The sequence below is a fragment of the Embiotoca jacksoni genome, unplaced genomic scaffold (genome assembly GCF_022577435.1).
Source record: "Embiotoca jacksoni isolate LCO1_2020_lvr unplaced genomic scaffold, fEmbJac1.0.p SCAF_6, whole genome shotgun sequence".
Classification (NCBI taxonomy): Eukaryota; Metazoa; Chordata; class Actinopteri; family Embiotocidae; genus Embiotoca; species Embiotoca jacksoni.
Genome location: NW_027185414.1, coordinates 7,990,944 through 8,015,561, shown reverse-complemented (window position 1 = coordinate 8,015,561; position 24,618 = coordinate 7,990,944). Strand labels below are relative to the sequence as shown.

General features: G+C 40.8%; 1 protein-coding gene across 1 annotated transcript; it reads right to left on the bottom strand.

Annotated features, from left to right (window-relative positions):
• Window positions 1-5,082: 5,082 nt before the first annotated feature.
• On the bottom strand, window positions 5,083-23,105 carry loxl1 (lysyl oxidase-like 1). Its single transcript, XM_069174197.1, has 7 exons — window positions 21,622-23,105; window positions 15,815-15,923; window positions 14,649-14,786; window positions 10,492-10,648; window positions 10,053-10,148; window positions 9,535-9,650; window positions 5,083-7,957 (listed from the first exon to the last, which is right to left on the bottom strand). Exons 1-7 carry the CDS (start codon window positions 22,709-22,711, stop codon window positions 7,951-7,953), a joined length of 1,713 nt encoding a protein of 570 aa, XP_069030298.1. The 5' UTR covers window positions 22,712-23,105; the 3' UTR covers window positions 5,083-7,950.
• Window positions 23,106-24,618: the final 1,513 nt, after the last annotated feature.

Genomic DNA, 24,618 nt, shown 5'->3' with positions numbered 1-24,618 from the left:
ACAGCGAGGGAGTGCTGCTGCCACCAGGCTGTGAAATCACCGATCTGATGATGGGAGTCGTCCCCCTGACAGCGCAGGAAATGGTGACAGTGGAGGTTGGAGAATGAATCTGGTGAAATATGGCCCTGTCAGAGGGGAGAGAGGCTGAGCACAGTGGCGCGGGGCCGTCGCTCCCCGTGGCTGACTTCATCATTGACGCTCCCCATGGAGCCGGCGGAGGGGCTGGAGGTGGGGAGGGGGGACTGGAGGTTTTGATGAGACCCGATTAAGGCTGGAAGCCTATCTTCCCTACACAAGATCTCCTCATTTGTTCCATTTGCCTAGGACTATGGAATAACCCAACTTCAATTTCTGCCTTTCAAGGAAGGAAAGCCTTAATGAGAATTTATTGCCCTGTTGTAACCACGAGGACTCCCAGGGATGCTGGAGGAATTGTCCATTTGCATACTCCTTAAAATTGATGAGTGAGGAAAGTGAGGGAACTAAGTTGTAAGAAAGAATGCTTCTTTCTGCAGCCGACACCAAAGACGAGCCAGATGTTTCAGTGATGAGGCAGGCAGTATTTAAACTGTCAGCCAGCGCACTCGACTGTGTCTGGTGCCTGTGACACAAGCTGCTTCTTTGTCTTGTATGACGGCCATCGCTTTCGATGTGGTGTGTTAACACAAGAAGTGAAATGTTTGTTAACTCATATATATGGTGGAGTCAGCTCTGTGTGCAGGATGAGCAATTATCCAAACAAATGAGCCAGAAACTGCAGCTGCATGTAAATCACAGCACTGTTTTCCCCTCACTATTCAAAAGTCCTCAGCCATTCTCTATCTCCCAGCCAGTAGTTTCTCATCTGTCTCTATTCTTGCTTTACAAAGCCAGCCTTTCCTCTTACCTTTCCCATGCAGCAACGTGTTTATCCCTACGGAAATGAAGATTTCTTCACATCTTTATTCATTTAATTGGTTGCAAAGCAGAGCTAGAGCCAGAAGATGAATTACCTATGGCCTTGATATTGTGCCACAGAATCTCTAACACATTTCTGCAGAAATTAGACCTCAAGTCTGGAGGTGGGCTTTTTGGCAATGGTGGCTCACAGAGTAGTCCCTATTCTCTCTTTCCACTAAATTCAATTAGCCTCGCACAAACCTGCTGCAGTGAAGAATGGAGGTCTAAAGTCATGTCTTACAGCCATGTCTCATTGTAAGCCAAATTAGGGTGGAGCGGTTTGAGTTATTGTCAACACTTTGACGTTAGGGAAAGTCTAACTAATGTATGAGGGAACTCTGTAACTCTACTGGACCATGACTCTGTTTTAACATTCTGCTCTAGGCAGACTTATGTTTTTTTTTAAGATTACTCATATAAATCTTCCAAATTACAATGAATGCAAACTGCCTGAAAAATAGTCCAAGGTCAGCTTGTCATAAGTGCCACCACAAACTTGTGATTGTGCACTGCAGGGGTGAAATAAGTCAGATCAGTTAAACTATCTGTTGTACAGGGAAGGGAATCTAGAATAAGAGAAACAAAGACAATGGAGGAGACGAGATGCTTTTTAACTAATTATCTTGTATTTTCCAGTTTGTAAAAATCATTTTAACAGCTTATAGGCACCACCTCGGTGTACATCGGGATCACAGCCAAACAAAGATGCCAATAGATGTTGGAGAGCGATAAAAAAAAGTCTCAGTAGATGGCGATGGGTCTGAGTTTTCATTACCGGCTTAACAACCTTTACAATCAGCCCATGTTCATCACACATCCAAAGGGCTTTGACCACTTTCTGCTTCATCACTATGCGGCTGGTACAACTGTAATGGCCCACTGTTGTCATGCTGCCTCACTGAGAATGCCAGAAATTTAAGCCGAAGGCCATTTACAATATGCAGCCCTCATTTGGTAATGACTGACAACTTCGAACCCTGGAAAAGGTGTTTCCTCGTGTTTTTCCAATTTCAGCAGCAGCGGCATTATGCCCATGGCTTCCAGTCCTGTGGGGGTTTTGTGTATTCAATGACGTCTTGCAACTGAGAATGCTGGAAGATCTAATCAGTCCTGCTTCACTTCACTTGATCTGTTTCCTCAATTAGGTTGCAAGCTTGCAGCTGCAGTGCGCTTGCTACTTTACATAGGTTTTCTGGTAAAGCAAATGTGGCTTGTTGTCAAAGGAAATATTTGTCTTGGGGTTTTTTTAAGGCTCTCCCTACAGATGTTCTGCTTATCGACGATCAGACTTAACATTTTGCTGCCCAAAGCTGAGTATTTACATATGTAATGGATTTGCTCTTATCATGTTGCAACTTGATCTGTGTGCAGTCTGGAGGATTGCTGCCTTTTCTAGGACTCTAATAGGCTACACTATCTTGGCCCATGTTCTTTTCATCAGGTGTCCGCATGTTTGCAGAGCTCATGCACTGAATGAGAGGAGATCTGTAACATTCAAGGGACATTAGAAAATACCTGTTGCTTCTGATGTAATCAGAAAATGTATGTTTGAACCACATAAATGATCTTATCCTGGATTTATCTTGGATCAGGAAGAGCAAAAGAGCCACACATCCTGATAGATGATCAGTATCTGGTTCTTACAATCACTGCATAATATGATGAACTGTTCTGACCATTTATACCAACACTTCCTCCTGCTACATGCTGCTAGCTATGCTAATATGTCCCTCCACTCTCCTCCTGTTCTAGTTTCTTATAACCGTGGCTGCGTTTGCCTCTCGTGCGTCCTGTGTATTCCATATCTCAGTGATACAGTGTGTGTCTGCCGGGTTTTGTTCTGCGCACCCCTTGGGGTATGTTTATGTGCTCCACTCAGAATCTCACACTGTTTAGATTCACTCGGGAAACACCCTCTAGCACATTTCTGATAATCACAACTGCATATTTATTTGTTGCACGAAACGGTGCTAAATCATTTATGTGTATGTAACTCAAAGACTTTGACGGCCATTACAGACGCGGCGAGTGTGCTGCACTACGTCCTTTTCATTAGCGATAACAAGAACATGATGCCAACACGGTAATAAAGACTCCTGGTGGACATAGTGCATTACTGCCACCACCCCACTGAGGAATACACAACTTAATTTGTGCTATTTAAATAACAGCTGTATGGAAATATGTAGAAACAGACACAGAGGCATGCTAATTAAAAAAAATTGATATCAAACCGTGAGACTTCTCAACAGGAAAAGAAAAGTCTTTCCAGTTTTTTCAGAGAAAGTATGTCTCTAACAATGCAGTGCATCATTTGGCTTCTCATTAGAATTTATTCATATAACTCTCCCTCTTTGTTGTAACATAAACAGGGGCAGAGTCGAATACATGCCATCACATACTTTTGCACTTTCACAAAAACAACATAATGTGGCATGGAGAGCTGGAATGGAGGGATTTTGTGTGAACAGCCTGAACAAACAGTCCATACAGAGAGGAAGTCCCATCATGGGGGTCAGGGTTTTGTTAGGACAGACCAAATATGAGAGCGAGAACTGCGTATCAAAACAAAAAGATAATGGATTCTAATTCCTCCGGGGACAGGAAATACTTCTGAGGAATGTCTGTGTTTTCCAAATACCATATTTCACAACTGAAACTCACTGAGTCACTGATTTATTAGGTACACTACACAACCAGATGCAGTCTCTGCCACACATTAATTTTGTGGAGTTTATATTGTGTCCAGTTTTTGTCACAAGGATTCACATTTATTGCAAACACGACTTTGTCGGAAAAAATATTGTTGCCACTAGTTCTGCTACTGTCCTGGAACTTTGAGTAGAATCACATGCTCTTCCTCAGTGAATGATGAGTATATAAAGGGGTCCTCATTCATGTTGTCTTAAAAATTGAAGTCATTCTATTATTCTCAACTTCTTATCTACTGTATTTATTCCTTCACTTGTCAATAAAAAAAAGTACAGAGGGGTGAATAACTGGAGTTGTCTCAGTTACAGTAAAAGGTATATTGGCATTCAGACAAACAGCTGGATTATAACTGAACCCCTGGACAGAACTGAATGTGCCCCTGTGTGTCTTCTACTGTGTGTTTCTGTTCATGCTGTAATGTCCTCTCCAGTGACTTCCTTTTATTCCCTCCACTTTGCTCTTAACAAAAAAATCTTTACACAAGGACTCCCCATATTTTCATATAAGTGGATTATTTATGTAAAGCTTGTAAACTTTGTTCACACTTGGATGCTTTTCTGCTGAAGATGACAACTCATTATTTTGACTTTTAATCATCAAAGTGGGATGAAGCTTGTAATCACTCACAAGTACTGTTCATTAGTCTACATTTCCATATGACAGTGAGGCACATCATTGCCAACTCTTTTCAAGTTGTTGTTCTGTCTATGAGAAATGTTTAACTGAGGTAGAGACTTGAAAACAAAACGAAAATTGTCCCTGTTGCCTGAAATAGTATCACTTTTTGTGCAGTTTCTTATACCGTTATAAGCTCCTCACAGATGTGGTGTTGTGCTCCCTGGAATGACTCTCCATGTATAATGTGTTTGGTCTCTGTTTGCTGCTGTAACAAGCCAGATTATACCAAATGTTCATTTAAAAGAAAACAACTTTTTGAAGAGGGGAAACTTGTAGAAATTAATGGATCATTGGCTCTATGTTGACAGTGTGTGACAATGATGGAAATATGACCAAATCAGATTTTCTTTGTGTCAACAATCACCTCGATGTGTCAGATTTGACAACCTGACTGATCCATTCGGTGCCACCACGCAGCTGTTGCATTCACCACTGAGTGTTTGTAGGCATTTTACATGCAGTGTGTATTTTTCTGAATTTGTAAAGGTCAGATTTCCATCATTGCCTGAATCATGCATGACAAAATAACATGCAGCACCCAAGAAAATGCCTTAATGCATTAAACATATCACACCTAATCTTTTATGAAGGGGATGATTTCAGTAAGTTGTCACACCTGTCATCCAGCATTTCCTTTGGATCTACTGATACATTTTCTGTGTAAAGCTGCAGATGTGGGTTCATACGCAGCACAGTGAAGCTCTGCTGTAAGAGTAGTGCGTAGCATAAATTTTTCATTCTGTGCACACAGTAGACATTTAAATGTATTTATTGTATGAAACATTTTTGACAGGTAGAAAAATACAGCTTTACATGTCAAAGATGTATAACTGTTGCCTTTACTGTGCTGTTGTTCCACCCAACATGAACTGACTATTTACAGTACATTATGTGAAACCTGTATATTGAGGGCCATAAATTGATACCAAACACGATGAATATTCTGCATTTAAAACAATTTTTTTTGTTTTAAAACAACTACATTCAATTGTAACAAACTAATTTAGGTGCTTTATCGTCGTTTGATCAATACATACAGTACATATTAATATAGACCAGACTGTTACCAAAAAAATGTTTACTTCAGTAATCACATATAAATATTAAAGTAAAAATCCTTAAGATGTTTGTGTTATGAAACCCAATTTTAGCCACTATTTATTGTCAAAATGTTTTGTGCAATAGTTATGTACATTCAGTAATTCCCTCTGTATATAGTACTATTAATTGTTCGTGGCAGGTTCCGCTATTTCCAAATTCGATTCAAATTGTCCTTCCATTTAGGAGGCAACGATGCATTTATGTAGTCAAGCATTACTGTTTGTAATCTTATCTCACTGTTAATCTTATCCCAGTTTACTGTTTACTCTTTACACACTTGCTGTATTAGGTTATGGCTAAAAGAACATTTGCTTCACAATAACCCCTGGATTCCCCTGCGCATGTGTCTATGACGTCACGCTTGCGATGCTGTTTTGTTCCATCCTCTGCACATCTTCACACCCCACTGGGAACATTTCAGAAGAGAAGTGTTTTGTCTGCCCAATGTTAGTGACTTTCTGGTTTGGTAATTGTACCTTGATTTTTTTGCTTCCATGTAGACTACGTAGTTAAATGGTCTCTCTTTTTTTGTCTGTTTTATGTTTACTGTTACTACTTCCTACTTGTTCTGTCCTGTAGCCTACATCAACGTTAACACAGGTTACTTCGTTTTAGTTGATAAGAAAAACATTCATTCTCATAATTCTTTCGTATCTATATTTCACATAATGTTAGCAGGAGGACAACATCTTTTTTCTCTGACTCAAAATACCGGGGCGTGGGGTAGACATTGATGTAGTGATCTGATATACAGTCTGCACAGGGTGTTTTGTTTTGAAAATTGATCGGCTTCTCTATGTCGTTCCTCTGGGACTTCTGAAATGCACCAGTGGAATCACAAGCGTTGAGTAAAAGGGTCACGATCAGTGCTGCTAGCCGTGTTGCAGCCAGAATACGACGCAGCCAGTCCCAGTGGACTGAAGCCTTAAAAGTGCTCCAACTGGGCTTTTTATTCTAAAGCAGTCACAGGAAATGAAACATTTCTGTCACTGAGGTTAACCCTAAGTACAATCCGTCATCAAAAATGCATCTGCAAAGCAAGACAACGGTCAGTTGGGCAATTTTTGAGGGCAGATCAGTTGTAAATATTGCACGGAGTAATGGACCAGGCACAAGTGTGGCACACACAAAAAAAATACTCACGTCTTGTGCAGCATTTTCCTTAGGACCTACAACAGGTGTTAACAAATCAACCCTGAAATCTTAAGGATTCTAACTTTAAGTCATTTTATATATCGAGTGGTAAGACGCCACAGTGAAACACCGCAGAGACATCCATTGGAAACAACAGCTCACTCAACTGGAGAGGTAGGTAGAAACAGCTTCCTGGCACTCTGCATTGTAATAAGAAATCTTAGCAGTAGTGTTTCCTCCAACAACACATACTATTTGAATAATTCAGATTATCAAGAAAAAAAAAATATTTGTTGAATTTCACAATTACAGTAACAGATCAAAATGGATAATCAAAGTTACAACAAAATAATTTCCATCATTAAAGTCATGCATCAGTGGAATATTTGTATATACATTCTCCAAAAGGTGTAGATGACCTATGTGCCATCTGACCAGTGTAGTTGAAGAAGAGATCACTAGATGGTGTAAGCATAGAGCGTAAATACTGCGAGTCTTATATTTTGGAAAGCACCCTTTTTCTGCCGGCAAAGCTTCCTGTTCCTGTTTTACTGAAATAAGAAAGGAGGAATGGGGTCACAGTGCTGTTATACAAAGATATTGAGGAGTCCAGCGTCCATTGCTGACAGTCTGCTTTTTTTTGCTGACTTACAATTTGATGTTGACAAATGCAATTATGACCTGCTGTCTTCCTCTTACTGTTAACACAACATTAAACAGGATGTGCCCAGAGAATCACAGTATCCCAGCCTGACCCACGGAGGTGGTGAAGAGAGTGAAAAAAATAACACATTATAGTTCTTCTGAGTCAATGGGCATCTCTGTCTGTCCCACTACTACATGAATGAATGTACCTGGGAAGACTTTGCCCACTAAATTTAATTTGTTGGATTGCAGCTAAACCCTGAATTGTCTGGAACTGCTCATTTCAGCACGGGCACCATTACAAAGCCACTTGGTGATGGTGGGTTGGGTTGGGGCATAGATGTTTGTGTGGATATACAGTAAACACCTCTTTTGAAAGTCAATGATGTGTCCTTGCATGTAACCAAACCGGAATAGTAGAGCTGCAGTATGAGAAATGTAGTTGGTAGGACCATATTATAACATAGTTGGCAGGGAAGAGAAGTATTGGTTCATTATTGGAATAATGACGTGAAATATGCATTATGCAAACGTGTGTGTGTGCGTGTATGTTCACTTTAGACCCTGACATTCTCAGTGCGAGCAGAACCCTTGTTTTGCCAAGAGCCCAGGATCCAAAAACAGCACAAAAAAGCAGAGACAAACAAAACCAACAATGAACCAACAACAAGTGGATTCCATTCACATTTCAATGGAAAAGCGATCAGGGTCCGTCTAATGTGGCAGCCTTCCAGTGGCTGATCAGGACCTGTAAAATGAGCAGACGTTTGTTAGAGGAAGGGTGACACTTCAGACTCAGTACAGTGAAAAATAGGGTTTGATTCTGCTTCATATACTATTTATAGTCAGATGAAAAACAGACAAAATGCTGATAATTAGTTTATTTTAAACAAACTTGTCAATTTTGTTATTCTGTTATTCTAAATGAAAATATATACACTTAGATTCGCTTTTGAGACAGAAACTGAGGTCCATAATATATCTACTGTGATCTGTGATAGAATCGCTGAGGTATGGCTTTATTTTAACACGACAACCTGTTGCTAACATTAACTCTAAATCCGATTCCTTTTCTAGGATAAGCTTTGACTCAGTGGGCCAAATACTACACTGTAGTGTGTTAGTCATGAACTGGACTTTTTAATGCAACCTATACTGTAACTTCAAATATGTAGTCAGGTGTGCTCCTTAACAGTGGCAGCAGTGGTATTGCTTTATGGTGAATAGTGGAACTAAGTTATCGGGGCTCCATAAAGACTGGAATTAAAACCTTGTTTTTTTATCTGCAACCTCGACATTTTATGTTATCAGCAGAGTAATTAAACTATTACTCTTCAGTAAACAATTTGACAGACTATTTAATGCATCTAAAACAATATCTGAACTTCTGAGGTCTTCAGTTTGATTATTCGAGCTGCCTGCTTTTGTATGATTGCGCCTTATGTTTTCTAAATTTTTACTATGCTGCAACAGACCTATTGGAAATTAATCTACCTTAATTTACCTCAGTTCTGTAATAAAAACATGATCCCAGTGAGGATTTATTATTTATTAAAACAGTAATCCTAATTATGAACTATACTATTTTGCTTAAAACAATATCCATCCCATGTGTTCAAATAATGTGGCCCTAAAAAAATGATGAAAAGATAGAGAGATGGATAAAGAAATTCTTCATATCATGTTTGATTATGGTAGCTGGGCTCTTAGTACCGAATAGCAGCCTGCTATTCATATATTGGCATCAATAGTTTATAAGCCAAACTAACATATCCAGCTCCCATGCACTCTGGAAATGCATTGGCAAACATATTTTAAAGTGTTTGTTTCATCACACCAGTGAAACTCAGACGAGCTGGAGCACTTGAACCTCTTTATATAAAGTCTTTTCAAGAGCATATAATAGTAATTTGGAGTGCAATGATACACTTCCTAATAGCGCTATTAGCAAGTTCAACACCGCTACATCTCCCTTTGAGGGAAAATATCAAAGTTTCAGAGGCTGTTAATCTTAACGGGAGAATGAGAGCATAATTCATTAAATCATCAAATATTTCAGCCTGGAACCCATTAAGTCCACTAAGTACTTTAAAACACTGTGAGGCTCTTCAGATAACTGCATTCAGACGCCACCCTGTCGTGTGTTTTAGTGTAACTCAGCGGTGGAAAAATGACACAAACTCTGATTTACAGTTTTCCTCTCAGCTTTCATTCTACAAACGCAGGTTTTAATTTCACAAACACGCTGTGGATTCTGAGAACAGTAAAAATCCAGTAAATTACTAAAATTCACTTGTATAAAACTGTACATTTTGTCTTACTTACTGTGTTATCTTGCAGTTGGTTGTTCTAACAAATCGTCCGGTATAGTGAATGTTACATCTGACCACGTTGTTAGTGAAGTCTGATTCCAGCACCAAGAATTTGGGATTAACCTGGAGCTGGAGATAAAAGAAAGAGGGGACGTTACGATTCACCATAATCACAAATCTCAATAGAAATGGATGACAGCAAACGGACTTGGCATGGCCTCAAAAGAAAATGTATCTGGAATGAACAACTCAAAGCATGTATAGACCTTTTTGTGTGGACATCTTGCAGCTATATTGACCAAATAAATTATGCATGAAAAACAGACAATATGATGGATGGGAAACCAGTGGCACTGAGCCATGAGGTGCTGCAACCCGAAAAACTCCAGATAACAAGAAACCTAAAAACTTTATGACCTCAATCAATTTGTTTTGGCGGCCTCGACCTCTCTCTCACTCCATGAAATGTGGCCTTGTGCCGTCTGCAAGCTTGCCATGTCCATGCATGTCGGGATCTCGCTTGACCTTTACCTTTAGTATGTAGTTTCCAGGTTGGATGTCTGTGATATCGATCCACTGGCAGTCAATATCAGCATTGTATGTATCGTAACAGCCCGGGCTCAGACCCTGAAGAAACAGAGGGGAGGAGAGAGGCTTTAAAAGAATACTGATCCGAGTTTAAAAAAAATTGCAACGGTCAAAAAAGTAAATAAAAGTTCTTGCAGTAAACAAGTCAATGAATCAAATCCACATTTTAACATAAAAAACAACTTCACTGAATTATAGTTTTTATCAGAATTTTCACCAGCACAGCAGTGCCACATTTGAATAGATTTATACAGTTGCTCTAATAATAGCATAACTACAGTGTTTGGATACAGTCATAATAGCTGTGTACCAAGCGTATACCATGAAGTGAATATTGTTTGTCATCATGTCAACTCCCCACTGTTTTGGTTTGCTGTATTACCTGAGTATTAGCTGTGCAGGCATAACGCTTCAGGTGACCAAAGTCACAGGTGGTGTCCTCCAGACAGAAGCTAGCCTTGTGTCCCTCTGCCACTTTACGGCCAGTGCTGACCTCGAGTAAATCATAATGACTGAACTCATCCATACTGTGGTAATGCCTGTCACAACAAGCAAAAACAAGGATGTAGTCAAAAGTGAAACAACAGAGGGTAATCAAAGAGTTTAAGCATATTTTAAAATGATCTGTTATGTTTTGTGTCCCTATGCAAAAGTATCAAAGCAGAAATTCACTTTATTAAGATTATGAAGATGCTGCTGTAATTACACTGATTGTGTTGCTCTGTTTAAAGTTAACTTATTCAAATTTAAATGCAACTTTTCAGATAAACAGTGGATTTATATACTATACTGTATTCCACCTGTCGACCTCAGCTGTTAACATTTTTGTCAGAGATGTTGCACCTTCACTGAACACATTATAAATCATCAATGGATAACGGACACTAATTAATGGCAACAATGAAGTATTGCTGATGCAAAGCATTAACACCCTAATGATGTATGAATGTTGTTAATTAGCTTGTTGCAATCGACAAGATCAAAGGTGTTTGTGTGTGGGCTGGTGTGTAGACGTGTGTGTGTGCATGTGCATGTGTGGATGTGCATATCTGTGTGTGCATCTGTAAATGTGCGTGTGTGTATCACAGTATGAGTACATTTGTGTATTTCTTGTAGTGTGTTTGTGTGTATTTGCACAGCTTTAGCAGCTTAGGAAAGGCTGGGTGCACATGGCCACTGATCATCTCAACTGAACCGCAATGCGAACCGAGTGACGGTCAGTGAGTGACTCTGTCAATGAGCTGGCCCATTTGAAATCATCTGCAATAGTAACTGCCATATGACTTGGTCCTCTCCCAAATGTGAAAGTGACCCATGGTGCGCTTTTACAAGCCTGCTGTGCACATCATTGTGGTCGACGCAAGCAAGTGCATATTTGCATGGACAAAGATGACAACATAATTCCATGCTGATGAGAAAAGCTGTAATTTGGTCATGTCATCATAATTTGATGGATTTATGGACAGCAGTTTTTTGGTGTTTTGTTTTCTCACATTCACAATTGTAATGTAATGTGATTTGCTGCACTTTTGTGTACATGAAAGAATAATTCTGTTTAAAAAAAATTACTGACAGAGGGGATGTTTGGAGAACACTCTGTAGCTTTAGTCCTAGCTGTGTATCCTACAAGTACAGCCAACAGTGTAAGACATGTTAAGAAAGTTTAAGAGTCAACAGAAGAAAATATGGCTTACAGTAAGCTAAGTGATGGACCGACCTGCTCCAAGGTGGAGACTGAGGAATAATGCTAAACTGGTTTCTGAACACGATGTCATTGATCATATGTAATACAGATGCAGCACGATAACAGCGAGATTTCTCGTCGAAATATCTCTCTTATAAAAGAATAATTTCAGTTAAAGGACAGCTAAAATTTCATAGTTTTATTAATATATTTATTTGTGGAGTCTCAAGTAAAAGCAGTCCAAACTCTTGAAGCAATTACTATGATGACAGATCAAACATTGTGGCCAAACCGTTGGTTATGGATACCTCAACAAAAACAGCTAATGGCACTGTGGCAACATACTGAAATGATGCATTACAGGAATTAACACATCTTAAAGAAGTAACTCTAATGTTTTTTTATATATATATATATATATTATTGCTCAATTCCTTAATTGCTTTATAGAGTATACTTAAGTGGTGTTGACTTTAGTCGTAGCAGGTGAGGTAAGCACTGGATCCCTTTCAGTCAGACAACTCAGACTATATAAATATTGCCCTTTCGCCTTACCTCATGGCCCATGTTTCAACACAGCAACAGCTTTTACTGGAACAGTCATTAAAGATTGAAGGATGACTTGGAAGGAAAAGTGGGTACTTTCCACTGATGGAACGAGTGACCATTCAAGGCCTCATTTGTTCCATGGTCGAGGCAACCAATTAGGAGCTGCTCTCAGGTAGAAACCTGTCTGTTGTTATCTGAGGCTGAACACTATCTTTATTGTAACTCTGGGCATAAATTACCCTCTTGTCTCTGTTGATGCACACGTATTCATGACTGTGTCTTTTTATAGGCTTATTTTATGGGGGATACAAGGATACACATGCAATTGGCGCAATACATGTGAATGCACACTTTCATTTTAGTGTATAAAACGAGGAGGGAACTTGAGGCCCTGGAAGGCTGAAACACAGTCTTTGTTTGTGTTCCCAAAACTGGCATTAATTTCAGTGGCAGTCTTGAGATGATTATCTCCAGTGTGTGTGTGTGTGTGTGTGTGTGTGTGTGTGTGTGTGTGTGTGTGTGTGTGTGTGTGTGTGTGAAATAGAAAGAAAGGGTGCAGGAAGCAAGGAAAAAGATTGAGAGTGGGAGGCGTTGGACGATGAGGTGCCTGGAAGGGTCCCCTGCCTCCTTGGATTCCTGGATCCCCTCATTGACTATGTCAACCATGGAGAATGCAGTGTTGGAAGGACACAATGGGGATTTAACAAGAAAAGCTTGTAATCGTAATGTACAAAACATTCCGATCCTTTTTCATAGTTGTGAGTCATTTTCCACTCGTGTTGCAACAAACAAAACTTTAAGGGTTTCACAGATCATAGCTCAGGTTATAAAACATAGGCAACTACTACAGGTACTTTGAGAACTATTTAATGGTGTACTGATATTTGCCTTCCAAAACGTGAAACCTGCACAAACAGAAACCGTGATATTTGACTACAATGGCGGCTTTGTAAAGTTATAACATAAAGGAGTGAGATAAATTCAGCAAAAGTAGAAACTCTATTAGTAACTTATCAAAAATATGTCAAACCAAACACTCTTAATGACTTCCTCTGCTTCCCACACAACTGGCAGTTCTACGTGGATTTCTGTGTCCTCATTTGTGTAAAAAACCTCCAACATTTTCAGAGTCCACAATAATCAGGAGAATGCTACTCCCTTCCCTTCTCTTGATACTCATGAACGAAAGATATGAGTGAATGCAATGAAAAGGAAAACTGTCAACCACACAGCTTATGTGATAAAAAAAAAAAAATGTAGGGCAGGGAAGTTTATTGTGAGAATCTGGGCTCGAGATTTTCTTCCCCTAAAGAGATTTCTTTGTAACTGAAAAGTCTGTCCCAGTAACCCATATCCATGCCATCATACTTTAGCAGCTGTGTGATCTGGTGTCACAGATTGACAGGAAAAATGGATTGATTTGTCATTCTGATCACAGCCAGTGGAATGATTGCCTTGGCTTTCTGCCTCCTGGGAATCACTGTGCAAATGTAGACTGATGTCAGGCAGCAACAACACTGCCAATCTCCTGACGGCCAGTCACCATTCCTCCAAGATGAGGATAGTAAAGGCGAGACTGCACCTAGCATTAGTGGGTGGACTTGTTGAAACTGAGATAAAAGCCAGCCTACATGGAATGTAGTGTTAGAAAACAATGACAATACCCAACGAAATCACCTCATCATCAGTCCCCGGAGGTATTTCCTCTGAACCACCACTCGCTAGCCAAATCAACGAAAGTCTATGCACTGAGAAAGACACAATGAGTGAACTGATCAGACCCACATGGCTACATGCCAGTATTTTTCACATTATGTGGAATTATGAGAGCATTGTCTCATTGTTCAGTTTTGGCCTCTCCCTCACCCGTAACCAGGAAACTGAAATATATGTGTACTTTCTCCATAAACCAGGGCAAGTCATGTCCTTTCATTTAAAGCGACCATTTAGGGTACCGAGCATTTAGCTCTCCGTGACACCCAATCTGCAGTAGAATGCAACCCAGTATCAGACCAAAAGATGCAAATCATCATTGATCAATGTTCAAGATATATTACAACATTTAAAACATGTTTTACAATCAAAACTAACAACCACATCTGTCCATTTTGTAATTTTGCAATAACCTTCAATTATTAGTGTTGTAATCAACATATACCAGGCCTTTGTACAGGCTTTAGTTAAAATAAATACTTACATACAACCTTTTGATAACTAGCTTGCTAACAGCCGGCATTGTAGCAAGTGCAGCACATTTGGTTGACAAGGTGAAACTGTTGTGTATCTGATGTGTATGAAGGACTTACTGATGACAGCTGTGCCATTCCCAGGTATGATGTGGCCTGTTGGGCATGAAGTCAGCGGTGCCCCTGTTCTTTACTCTCTGTGGGAATCGCAGCAGGACCCTTGCATCATAGTCAGTGGTCTCGGGACTATAGGCAGAGCTGAATGACGGACACGTACATGGAGATAAAAGAACCATGATGGAAACTGCCCAAGTGGCTGCAAAAAGAATGTCGGCATGTCTGTTTCTCATAACTAAGACAAAGAGAAAAAAAAGAGCAGAACTGGAAGGCTTCGAGGCAGGAGCATATCTACTAAATAATTCATTCTACAGATTACAACCATCTCTCCAAACACACAGTTTCAACATGGGGAAGGGGAACAGAGAGAGGTATACACTGTGTTGCACGATTCACTTCTTTGAGTGAAAAAAGAGGCACAACCTCGAGTTCACAACACCACTGAAGATCTAAGCTATTCATCTTGTTACTGGTGTTGACATTGGAGTGTATGGCAAATTACAACAGCCCATCTGTCGGTGATTGCAGCAAACTCAGGCAGGATATGAAAGGGCTTTGAGGGATGGGTGTGCTTGTGATGGGAAGAGGGCAAATAGAGCAGCCACAGGGACAACACACTTCCATCATTTCAATGGTGTCCTCAGTGCAGAGGCAGTCAAAGGGCCCAGGCTTGGGGCTCACGGGATGCTTTCTACCAACACAGAGAAATGAAACTAAGGACAGCCTGTATCCCCGAAGGTGACCAGGATTTAGTTCACTGAGGTTGTGCTGTTAGTGAAGTTTTTTTTTAAATTTTTCTTTCAGATATTATTGCACAGAACAGATATAAACTTGAGGGCAAAGTTAAAATTGTGGGTGAGTCCCTCACTGGTTAATGCTGGCCGAAGGTGAAGAAGCCAAAAAAATGAACATTTTGTTGTTAATGCTTGATCTTGGACAAGACCCCAGCCTATGAGAGTTACGTATAGACAGGAAACACAATTTATTGTTTTTGCTGTTATTCACAATGTTGCCCCCAAGAAGTTGTAGAAAACTTTAAAATACAAATTTGTCACTAACAAGAGATGGACAGTTTTTATAATGTGACATCAGAAGGAACCCAATGAAAAAGTCTAGAAATATAGGAGTAAAGGAAAAAAAAAAGCAAAGGACATCCAGAATTGGTTTACCTTGACAGACATTTTTCCTCGGAAGCACAGCGAAGAGAGTACATGTAGGCTGTCTGGATATATGTGGAAGCCTGGACATAGTGGGGATCAGGAACCAGGTCAGGCAAACCTGAAATGATGGACAGACTGCTCATCCCACATTGTCATTCATCTATTTATCAGATCGCACAACCTTGCGAGAGGAAATCTTCAGAAGTCTGCTCCAAATAGAGAATAGAGAATAGTTATTGATACACCTTGTTTGTCATTTTTCTAAATTAATGTCCAGCCCTGCTATTATGATTTCATACATGTATAACCAAAGTAATCCAAGTGTTATCACTGTCAGTGTGCAAGTTCACATAGCTGTCATAATTTTTTATGACCCGGTAAATACAGCAGTGCTGATGGAGGATATGATAGGCAACAATTCGGCGACAGAGCCTACAGTTCAAGACTGGGTCACACTGGAGAAACCCAGTGGCCACTAATTACTGTGCATTCCAGATTATTATCAAGGTTGTCTAATGAGACACTTTTACTCCACGGGCCTCTCAGGCAGGGGTGAGTTCAGGGTGAGGGAGCACAACGGTTACTTTTGGATCCCTTGTTGGCAAAATCCCCCAAACAAAAAAGAAACATTTAACTCCACTTATAATACACTGTATTTCAGTGGCTGTGCATTTGGCCTCTTCCTGAATGTACCTTGTTATTATGGGGACAAAATTATACCAATAATTGCTTGCCCTCTTGGCTAATGTGATGTGATCTTCCGTGACACAAATCTTAACATGAACGTGTCACTTCAGCTTAACCTTTAAAAAAATGAACGGACTAGTCATATCTGTTGGGGACAAGGCTAAACTTGGAAATGTCTGAGCCCCAGTCTCACAGAAAAGGCTTGTTGCAATGCAAACAGTGCTTTTAATACTTTGGTTTCTGCACACAAGTGAGAGAGATGAAGAGATGTTGAAAGGCAAAGGTACACGGAGATACAATGATCCAGACAGAGACATAGCCAGGGAGCATGTATGTGCCAGGGCAGAATAACAGTGATCTCACACCACTGCTGTTTTTAAAGTGGGCCGCTGACCACGTCAGTTAAGAAACCTGAGGAACAAGTAAGAAAAGAAAAAGAAAAAAAGCAGGCCTGACCTGTCAGAGTGAATGTCTGTTTGTCTGTCCTGTGCCAGCAAGGGTCTCTGGCATTGCTGTATATTGTAGCTCACAAAGGCCGGACACACTCTAATGTGAGCTTGTTCAAACAACGGATAGTCGAAGTCATCTGACCTCTCAGGCTGGAAGTTTTGATGGAATCAGAAAAATTAAGCACAACCTTTAATCTGTGTTACAGGTTGCTTTAACCATGGAAAAGAGAGCAACTGATAAAAAAAAACAAAAAAAAACTGTTATCTTTTGATTTTGGACTAACATGAAGGCATTTAGCTACAGTCTGTTTATAGAAACCAAATACAAAGTTTCCTATTTTATATTTGTTTGGCGTTTAACATCCAGGTGAGCCTTCCGTCCCCGGCTGCAAGTTTGAATAAAGGCTTTCCCTTTGTGGGCACTGTGTAAACATCTCACCCGACATCTCACTTTGAGGCAGATATACAGGACAGGGAGCTTCCTGGGGCAGACCATGTAAACACTGTAAACCAGTGTGAAACACAGAGGTTTTCCAACAGCACTCTCAGCCCCAATTTTTTTCTCCTCACCCTAGGAAGGCTTTGTTCTCTGCCCTCTAATCTTTTGAAATGTGAAAGTGGGTCTCTTTCGGAGGGATAAAGTGTATTGAGAAGCCAAAGCTGATCGGCTCTCAACAGCATGTGACAAAGCCACACATTACACTCTAAGTGGGGCATTGAGAAAAGAAACTGGATCTTGCCAGGGTTTTTAATACCATCGAATATAGCATAATACAAGACTAGATGCTCCTGTGTTCAGCTATTTGCTGTTAGCTGCAGACAGATTAGAAAACTTGAAATTCAGTGAGCTCATTTTAAAATGGAAAATCAAAAATCATAACAACATCTAATGATTGAGGATACGGCTAACTCTATATACATAGATTCCTTCGTCAATTAAGTTATAATTTCCTCTTCTTCTGCAATACACATTATGGCATCTCATATATTTCCATGATTGTCATCTAATTTATTTCACTTTTAGTGGTGAGTTGATATTTGACAGATTCATTTTAGTAATAGTAAGGTGTTGAAACCTTTTATTTTACTGTGAAGATATCTTGTTGTAATTAAAAAAATATATAACAGCAGTGCTGCATTAATCAATTAATATGTGCCAATTATGGAGTAATTATTCTCACCTATGACTACCGGTGGCTTTGTCGGGGAATATGAGAAGAGTGAATTGTAATGACATTGTGCTGCAAAGGGTATAGTTGGGACAATATACACATTTTTAGCCCGTCTTTGACATCACACTTCATTAGAGATAATACAGTATTCACAAAACCTCTGTAGCTTTGGCTTTTAAAACCAGAGGGCACTCCAAGGTGATGGCTGTCAAATGAGAACCCTTTCCGTGCTGCTAACAGAGTCAACTGCCCTTGTGGTGCATGCCCTTCAATCAGACTGATTGTTGATCAGAATCTGTTCTTTGTCAGTGTATCTTGTAAAACAATGTGAAGGTTTCTTAGAAAAAAAAAGAGAGATGGGAATCCCTCAGATTTAGGAGAACACCTTTCTCTTCCCAGGCCTGGGTGTCGGAAAATGATTAAGAGCTTTTGGGAACAAATCCATATTATAGAGGAGATTACTGGCGATGACTTTGAAATCTCTCCCAGGTAATATGTGCAGGGTGACCTATCAGTGAACCCGGTATCATGCCAAAGAGGATACTGTGTCAGTGTCACGTTTAGCCTCGCCTACGGGTGAAATTTATGGTGCCTTAGGTTAAAAACCACATAGTTAGTTTTAGGAAGAGATTATTGATTTGGGTTAAATGTGACACAGTCACAATTTGGGTGGGTTTAGGCACCAGAAGTACTTGATTCCCTAATCAGGGAAAGTTTGGGTTAAAATAAGTAACTGACATTCACAAGTTACTTGATATATATTAAATACGTTAAAAACGTTAAAAAAATATTATTTAAAAGATATCTACATTAACTTTTGCTGTCTAACAGACTTAAATAGTGATCGTCTGGGAAAAAAGTCCTGGGATTGTTACATCCAAACACCTCAGACCTTCTTCCTACATGACCTCCATCTTCAACAATCATACATGCGTGTACGCTTCAGGCCTAGGCAAAGTAAAATGTAACAGTAATATGATCTCCTTAGTGGACTGATGGGCATAATACATGCTTTAGTGTGATACCGGGCTGAATTTAGCTGTGAGTACATGTAGAACTGAGCCACACTGCTCTAATTGTGGGTAGACAAGACTTTATTGAGGGTGGATAAAGAGAGAAGCTCCCTTTTTGCAGGAGTGGTTCACAGAACTTGGAGGGGGGCCTCATATGAACAAGTTTTCTGTAGAAAGACTAACAGAAAAGAGGTTTGTGTCTTAAAATGGGAAAAATACTGAATTTATATCTCTAAGGATAAAAAGGCTCTATTAATTATCTGTATGTTTACTCTTTATATCTTGTGCTACCGAAGGTTTGTATATTAATATATACTGTTTGTTGAATTATTTATTTGACTTTTTTTGTCTTTTGCTCTTTCTTCTTATCATGTCTATTATTATTACAAACACTATTGTTGTTTATTTCTATCATATTTTTTTTAATTGTTTTTCAGAACTGTGTAGTGCCGAAATTTTTTGTTAAACTTTAAATCATAAAAGACACTATGTTGTATAACTCATGTCAAGTGTCACAGCTGTCCATGTCTCATTAAATAAAATAATAATTGAGGTCTTTACAAGTAAAAGCACCTTGCTGACTGACATCAAAGTCAATTTGGGTTAAGAAAAGACACTTGCAAACTTGGTAGACAGCCCGTTCCTCCGGCCAGAAATTCTCCAAACTCTGCCCTTGAGAACCCATACATGATGGTCCAAAGGCCTCACACAACAGTATTCTGTATAATTTTGATGCTGTCTTATTCCATTCTACTGTAACGACTGTCCGCATGTGGCTTTGGGTCTGAGTTTTTACCTATTTACTGTATATGATTGTGGGAACCACTTGTCTGTCAAATGATTGTGCACTAAACTCTGTTTTACTGCCTGAAATGTAAAACTTGTGGTTACCTATGCACCCTTGTCCACCCACTGTATCCCTACTGGTGGTTAGTTGTATTGTTATGCACTGATCCTTGTGGGTCATACATGATTAAATAGATTCCCTTTGAAGAATCAGAGTGTCTTCTGTACTTTCTGATACCACCCAGCATTGCATTTAAGAATGGCAGTATAAATACACTTGTCTCCTTACGTCACTAATCGTAAATGTGTAGATCACAATAGATATTACACTACTGTAACAGTTTAAAGCCTCGCCTTGAAGCATGTGCAATAAAAACGTCAGTTTTTCAACAATTCCCAATGGCTGAATCTTAATCACAATGATTACTGAGGGCACTAAGGCATCTGCGCACATGTTGGCTTTTTGTGCTGTAGAAATGACTCCCAGCGCTATAGTGTTTAAAGACTGATTGTTGCAAGCTACACAGCGCACTAAAGAGACTGCTGCACAGATTATTGAGTGAAACCAAATGGTAAACCTGCATTAAGAGTCTGAAAATCTCATTGGAGGGTCTCAGCTCAGACCAGACACAGCCTCCAGCACGCAGAACATAGACACACATAATGTTTGCATTTAGTTAAGTCATTTTTGCCCCTCAACATTAACTCTAAGTTCAAGACAAACATCTTTCTCCCGAGCACAGTAATAGGTTATTTTATAAAAGGTAAAGGAGATCAAATGCTACTGGAATCACAGATATTGTCTGTCATGGCAAATAAACAGTTGAAGACATTGTGCCGTGTGCTTTGATACTCCTCATTCTTCCCCCAAGAACTCTCACTAAATATTAATTTGATTTTCTGTAGCTGAAGCAATGGACCCCATGTGTTACAGGGACTTTCCACGCTCTCCCTCCCCCTCAGGGAGTGGTGAAGTTCTGTATCTCCCTCCCTCGTTTCCCCTCTCCTGCCATCAAGCCCAAGATGCAACCACCAACACCCCCTGTCACTAGCCCCCCCTATTAGGTCACCACCTCCATCGTTACAAAACTCCACACGCCTCATGAAGCAGTCTACTCTCTTGTAGCACAAAGCTCCCCACACAAAAACACAGTGGTTCTTGTGTCTGCTCTCTTTACATTGGCATCGTTTGTTTGACACCTGGTTTCAATAACCATACAAGAGGGAAAAATGAACCTTGCGTCCACTTTGCTTTGTTTGTAAACTGAAAAAGAGGCTGAATTAGAAACATGTTTCTTTTTGATTACTTCAGATTTCTGAAGTCATCAACATGAAATGGAGACTATTGGAAAAACATGACTGTGTGCGTAAAGGGGTGGTGGGCATTCTACTCCCCTGGGTTTTGCATATTTCAAATTCATATGTGAAGCAACAACAGAGATCAGATGGCAAGCTTTTCATTTTTTGCCTCAGAGGGAAAAAATACCTCGGTTGAATGCCTACAAGTTAACATGTGCTCGGTTTCCACTGAACATGTGAAATATTCTGAGTAATTCAGGATTTCCTCGAAAACCAAACACGTAGCTCCAAATCTGCATTCACTGTCACTCCACTCGTCTGTCACAGACTCTCCTACTATCTTGACCAAAATGGTTCATAAAATATACATTGCGTTTGTTCACATACAAGCAAAATAAACCTTACTATACCTCTCTGTTGTGATCGGTGCACACTCCTGACATTTATACCGGGGTTCTCAAGGGCAGAGTTTGGAGAATTTCTGGCCGGAGGAACGGGCTGCAAGAAGGGAGGCTGGGGTCTTCCAAATGGAGGAAACTGTTCATACTGAGGACTCCCGACCGGTGGCTGACCGGCAGGTCCTGCTCTGTCCACTACTACCTGGGAAGCCTGGTTGGCATCGGGGGCAGGAACAGCCGGGGCAGATTCCACGTTGTAGAGGCTGTGGGTGTATCTGTGGTCAAGACCATCTGTAAACGGCGGCTGGGCAGCGCGTGCTGGCACCACAGGATTGGGCCCATAGCCATAAGATTGGTAGTAACGGTAGCTTTCATCAGTAACGTCAGAAGGAGATCCTGGGAGCACTGAACCACCTCCATATCCACCTCCGGTATACCCCTGTCCAGGACCATACCCTCCACTGCTGTACCCTCCACCGATGACAGGCTGAAAGGGTGGCTCATAGCTCCTTACTGGTCCATCCACCAAACTAGGGTCATAAGGTACTGGTTGGAAGGGAGGCTGTTGAGGAAATGGGTGCTGTGGGTAGGCTGGTACATTATATGAAGATGAAGAAAATGATGAGGATGATGACGACGATGAAGAGCCTGTAGATGGCCGAAAGCGACTGGAAGAAGATCCCTGGAAATGGCTCCCACCTGTGCTGACTGCGGTTTGTCTCCAGTTATCAGGAACTTGCCCAAAGCCAAAAGGATGCCTTGCCTGCCCACGGACAGTTTCGGAGGATCCTCTTGATGGAGCCTGTCTGCGGACGTTGCCCCGCTGAGGTGTGCGTGAAGAGCTGGGACGAGCATCTGCCACAACCACCCTGGGACCTCTGTCCGGGGTGCCCGCCCCAGCAGGGACATACTCAGCACCACTGTTCAGCAGGCTAAACACTCGACCATTGTTCTCCCATTGAATCACTTGCCTCCAAGGGGTGGCAGAGCCATCCTGCCCTTGACCCTGATTTCGACTCTGCCCCTGAGTCTGTGTGGCAACCTGAGCTTGCCCTGAGCCCAGCAGGGTGAATACCAAACATGCCACAAGAATAGGCCACATTCTGACTCCAAAGATGCCACAGCGCACCACAAAGGAAAAACAACACTTCCCGTCCACCAGCAGCTCAAACTCAAACCACCTGTAGCTCTGTCAATAAAACATATGTATCCTCTTCCCGCGGGTACAGCTTTGGTGTGAGTGTTGAGACAGATGCAGGGTTGAAAAGTAAGCCTGTGGTTGAGTGCATCTGAGACTCTTCACTGGCAGCAGCAGCAGAGGAGGTTGAATGTGCATTCAGGAGCAATCACACCCAGGAGAGTGAAAGTAGGCTTCAGAAGACTCACTGGTGGTGTTACCGTCTGCTAGTGCTATGAGAATATGTCCTGACTTCTTGTCGGTCTGCTAGCTCGCCTGTCAGTAGTCTGAGCATTGCTCTCTGCCTTCTGGAAAGAAGTGCCTGTGCACTGCAGGACTGCAAGCTTCTATTTGCCTGATTGCTTACAATGGGCTATGAAGAAATCGCAAACTTTTTTTTCCTTTTTTTTTTTTAAGGAGAGGTCCCACATGGCCCTAGTGCTAGTGATGTTTCCTGGCCTGCAGCAGCCAAGTCTCCATGAGCTTTCCAGAGTCAACATTACCATCTGCAAAGGCATTCAGACACACTGTAACAGATCTCACTTTCAATGTCTCGGATTCTTTTCTCATCTTGTACAAGCATAGATTGAAACAACGTGACCTTGATTTTGAGGTGTTTCAAAGGCTTGTTATGTTCGCTTTGCCTTTAAAACTTTTGAATTCACAACAACCTTGTGCAGATGGTGAATTACCTAATTGGTAACAGGGGCATCTTGTTGCAGAGAACCACTGATGCAATCCACACAATAAACAAAAATATCTTTTGAACTGGATCCTATGGTAACATGAAACACTGTTGAGGTACACAGTCATTCAGAGTGGCATTTGCATAAACAACGAACATATAATCAGGATATGCTGCCTTGCTACAAACAATATGACCTAATATGAATGAAATAATATCACCCCTCCAACACAATTCTCTCTTTGTGGAGTGAATATGCTGGGAAATGTGCTCTGTATACCCCACCCTAAGAAATATCAAACTGAGGTCAATTAGGACAGTGTTCAAAACCCTCCTCCCACCAAACACACAAACACACACAACACACACACACACACACACACACACACACACACACACACACACACACACACACACACACACACACACACATACACAAATCTCCCCTCTCCACCCCTCATTCCCCTTGCTACTTGTACAACACTGAGTTCACAAAAAAAATACATGCTCGTCAAGCTCCCTGGCGAGACGGGGCTGTGTGTGCTGTTGTCTGTGAATACTTTCAAAGCACTCTTGCTCGCTACACCCTCATTTATACAAATGTTCTGAAAGACAAGTCATTAGTAAACACATTCACATGGGATCTGCCAGGTTTGATAGAGTGCATGCAGAGAGAATCAGAATTCCGCCTGTTATCAAAGTCAGCAGTCTGTGATGGCTTGCGGGGGCAACGGGCACAACGTGCCACAGACCAAAGAAAGGACAGCATTCTTACATGGGTGAATCAGAACACATTCACTTTGCCTCTCTGAAACACCATCGAGAAAAACAACCTGATGCTGATTTCAATTGAAACAAATGTAGTGCAACGATTAGCTTCAGCGTGATCATTTTGGGACAATAGCAAAGTGCATCAATACCGATATGATATCATTGCTGTACATGTCACATCTGACTCTTGAGACATAAAGTGTTCCATCATACTGCCACACCATGACTTAGGCTCAAACCTTATCGCAACTTGACATTGTATTTTTCTCTCCTATTTTAACACTTTTTTTTTTCTATTAACGAGTTACATCACAGAAACTTTTTATTGTAATTGGTGTCAGATGTGTGCAATTTGTGACAGATTCACCCTACTCAT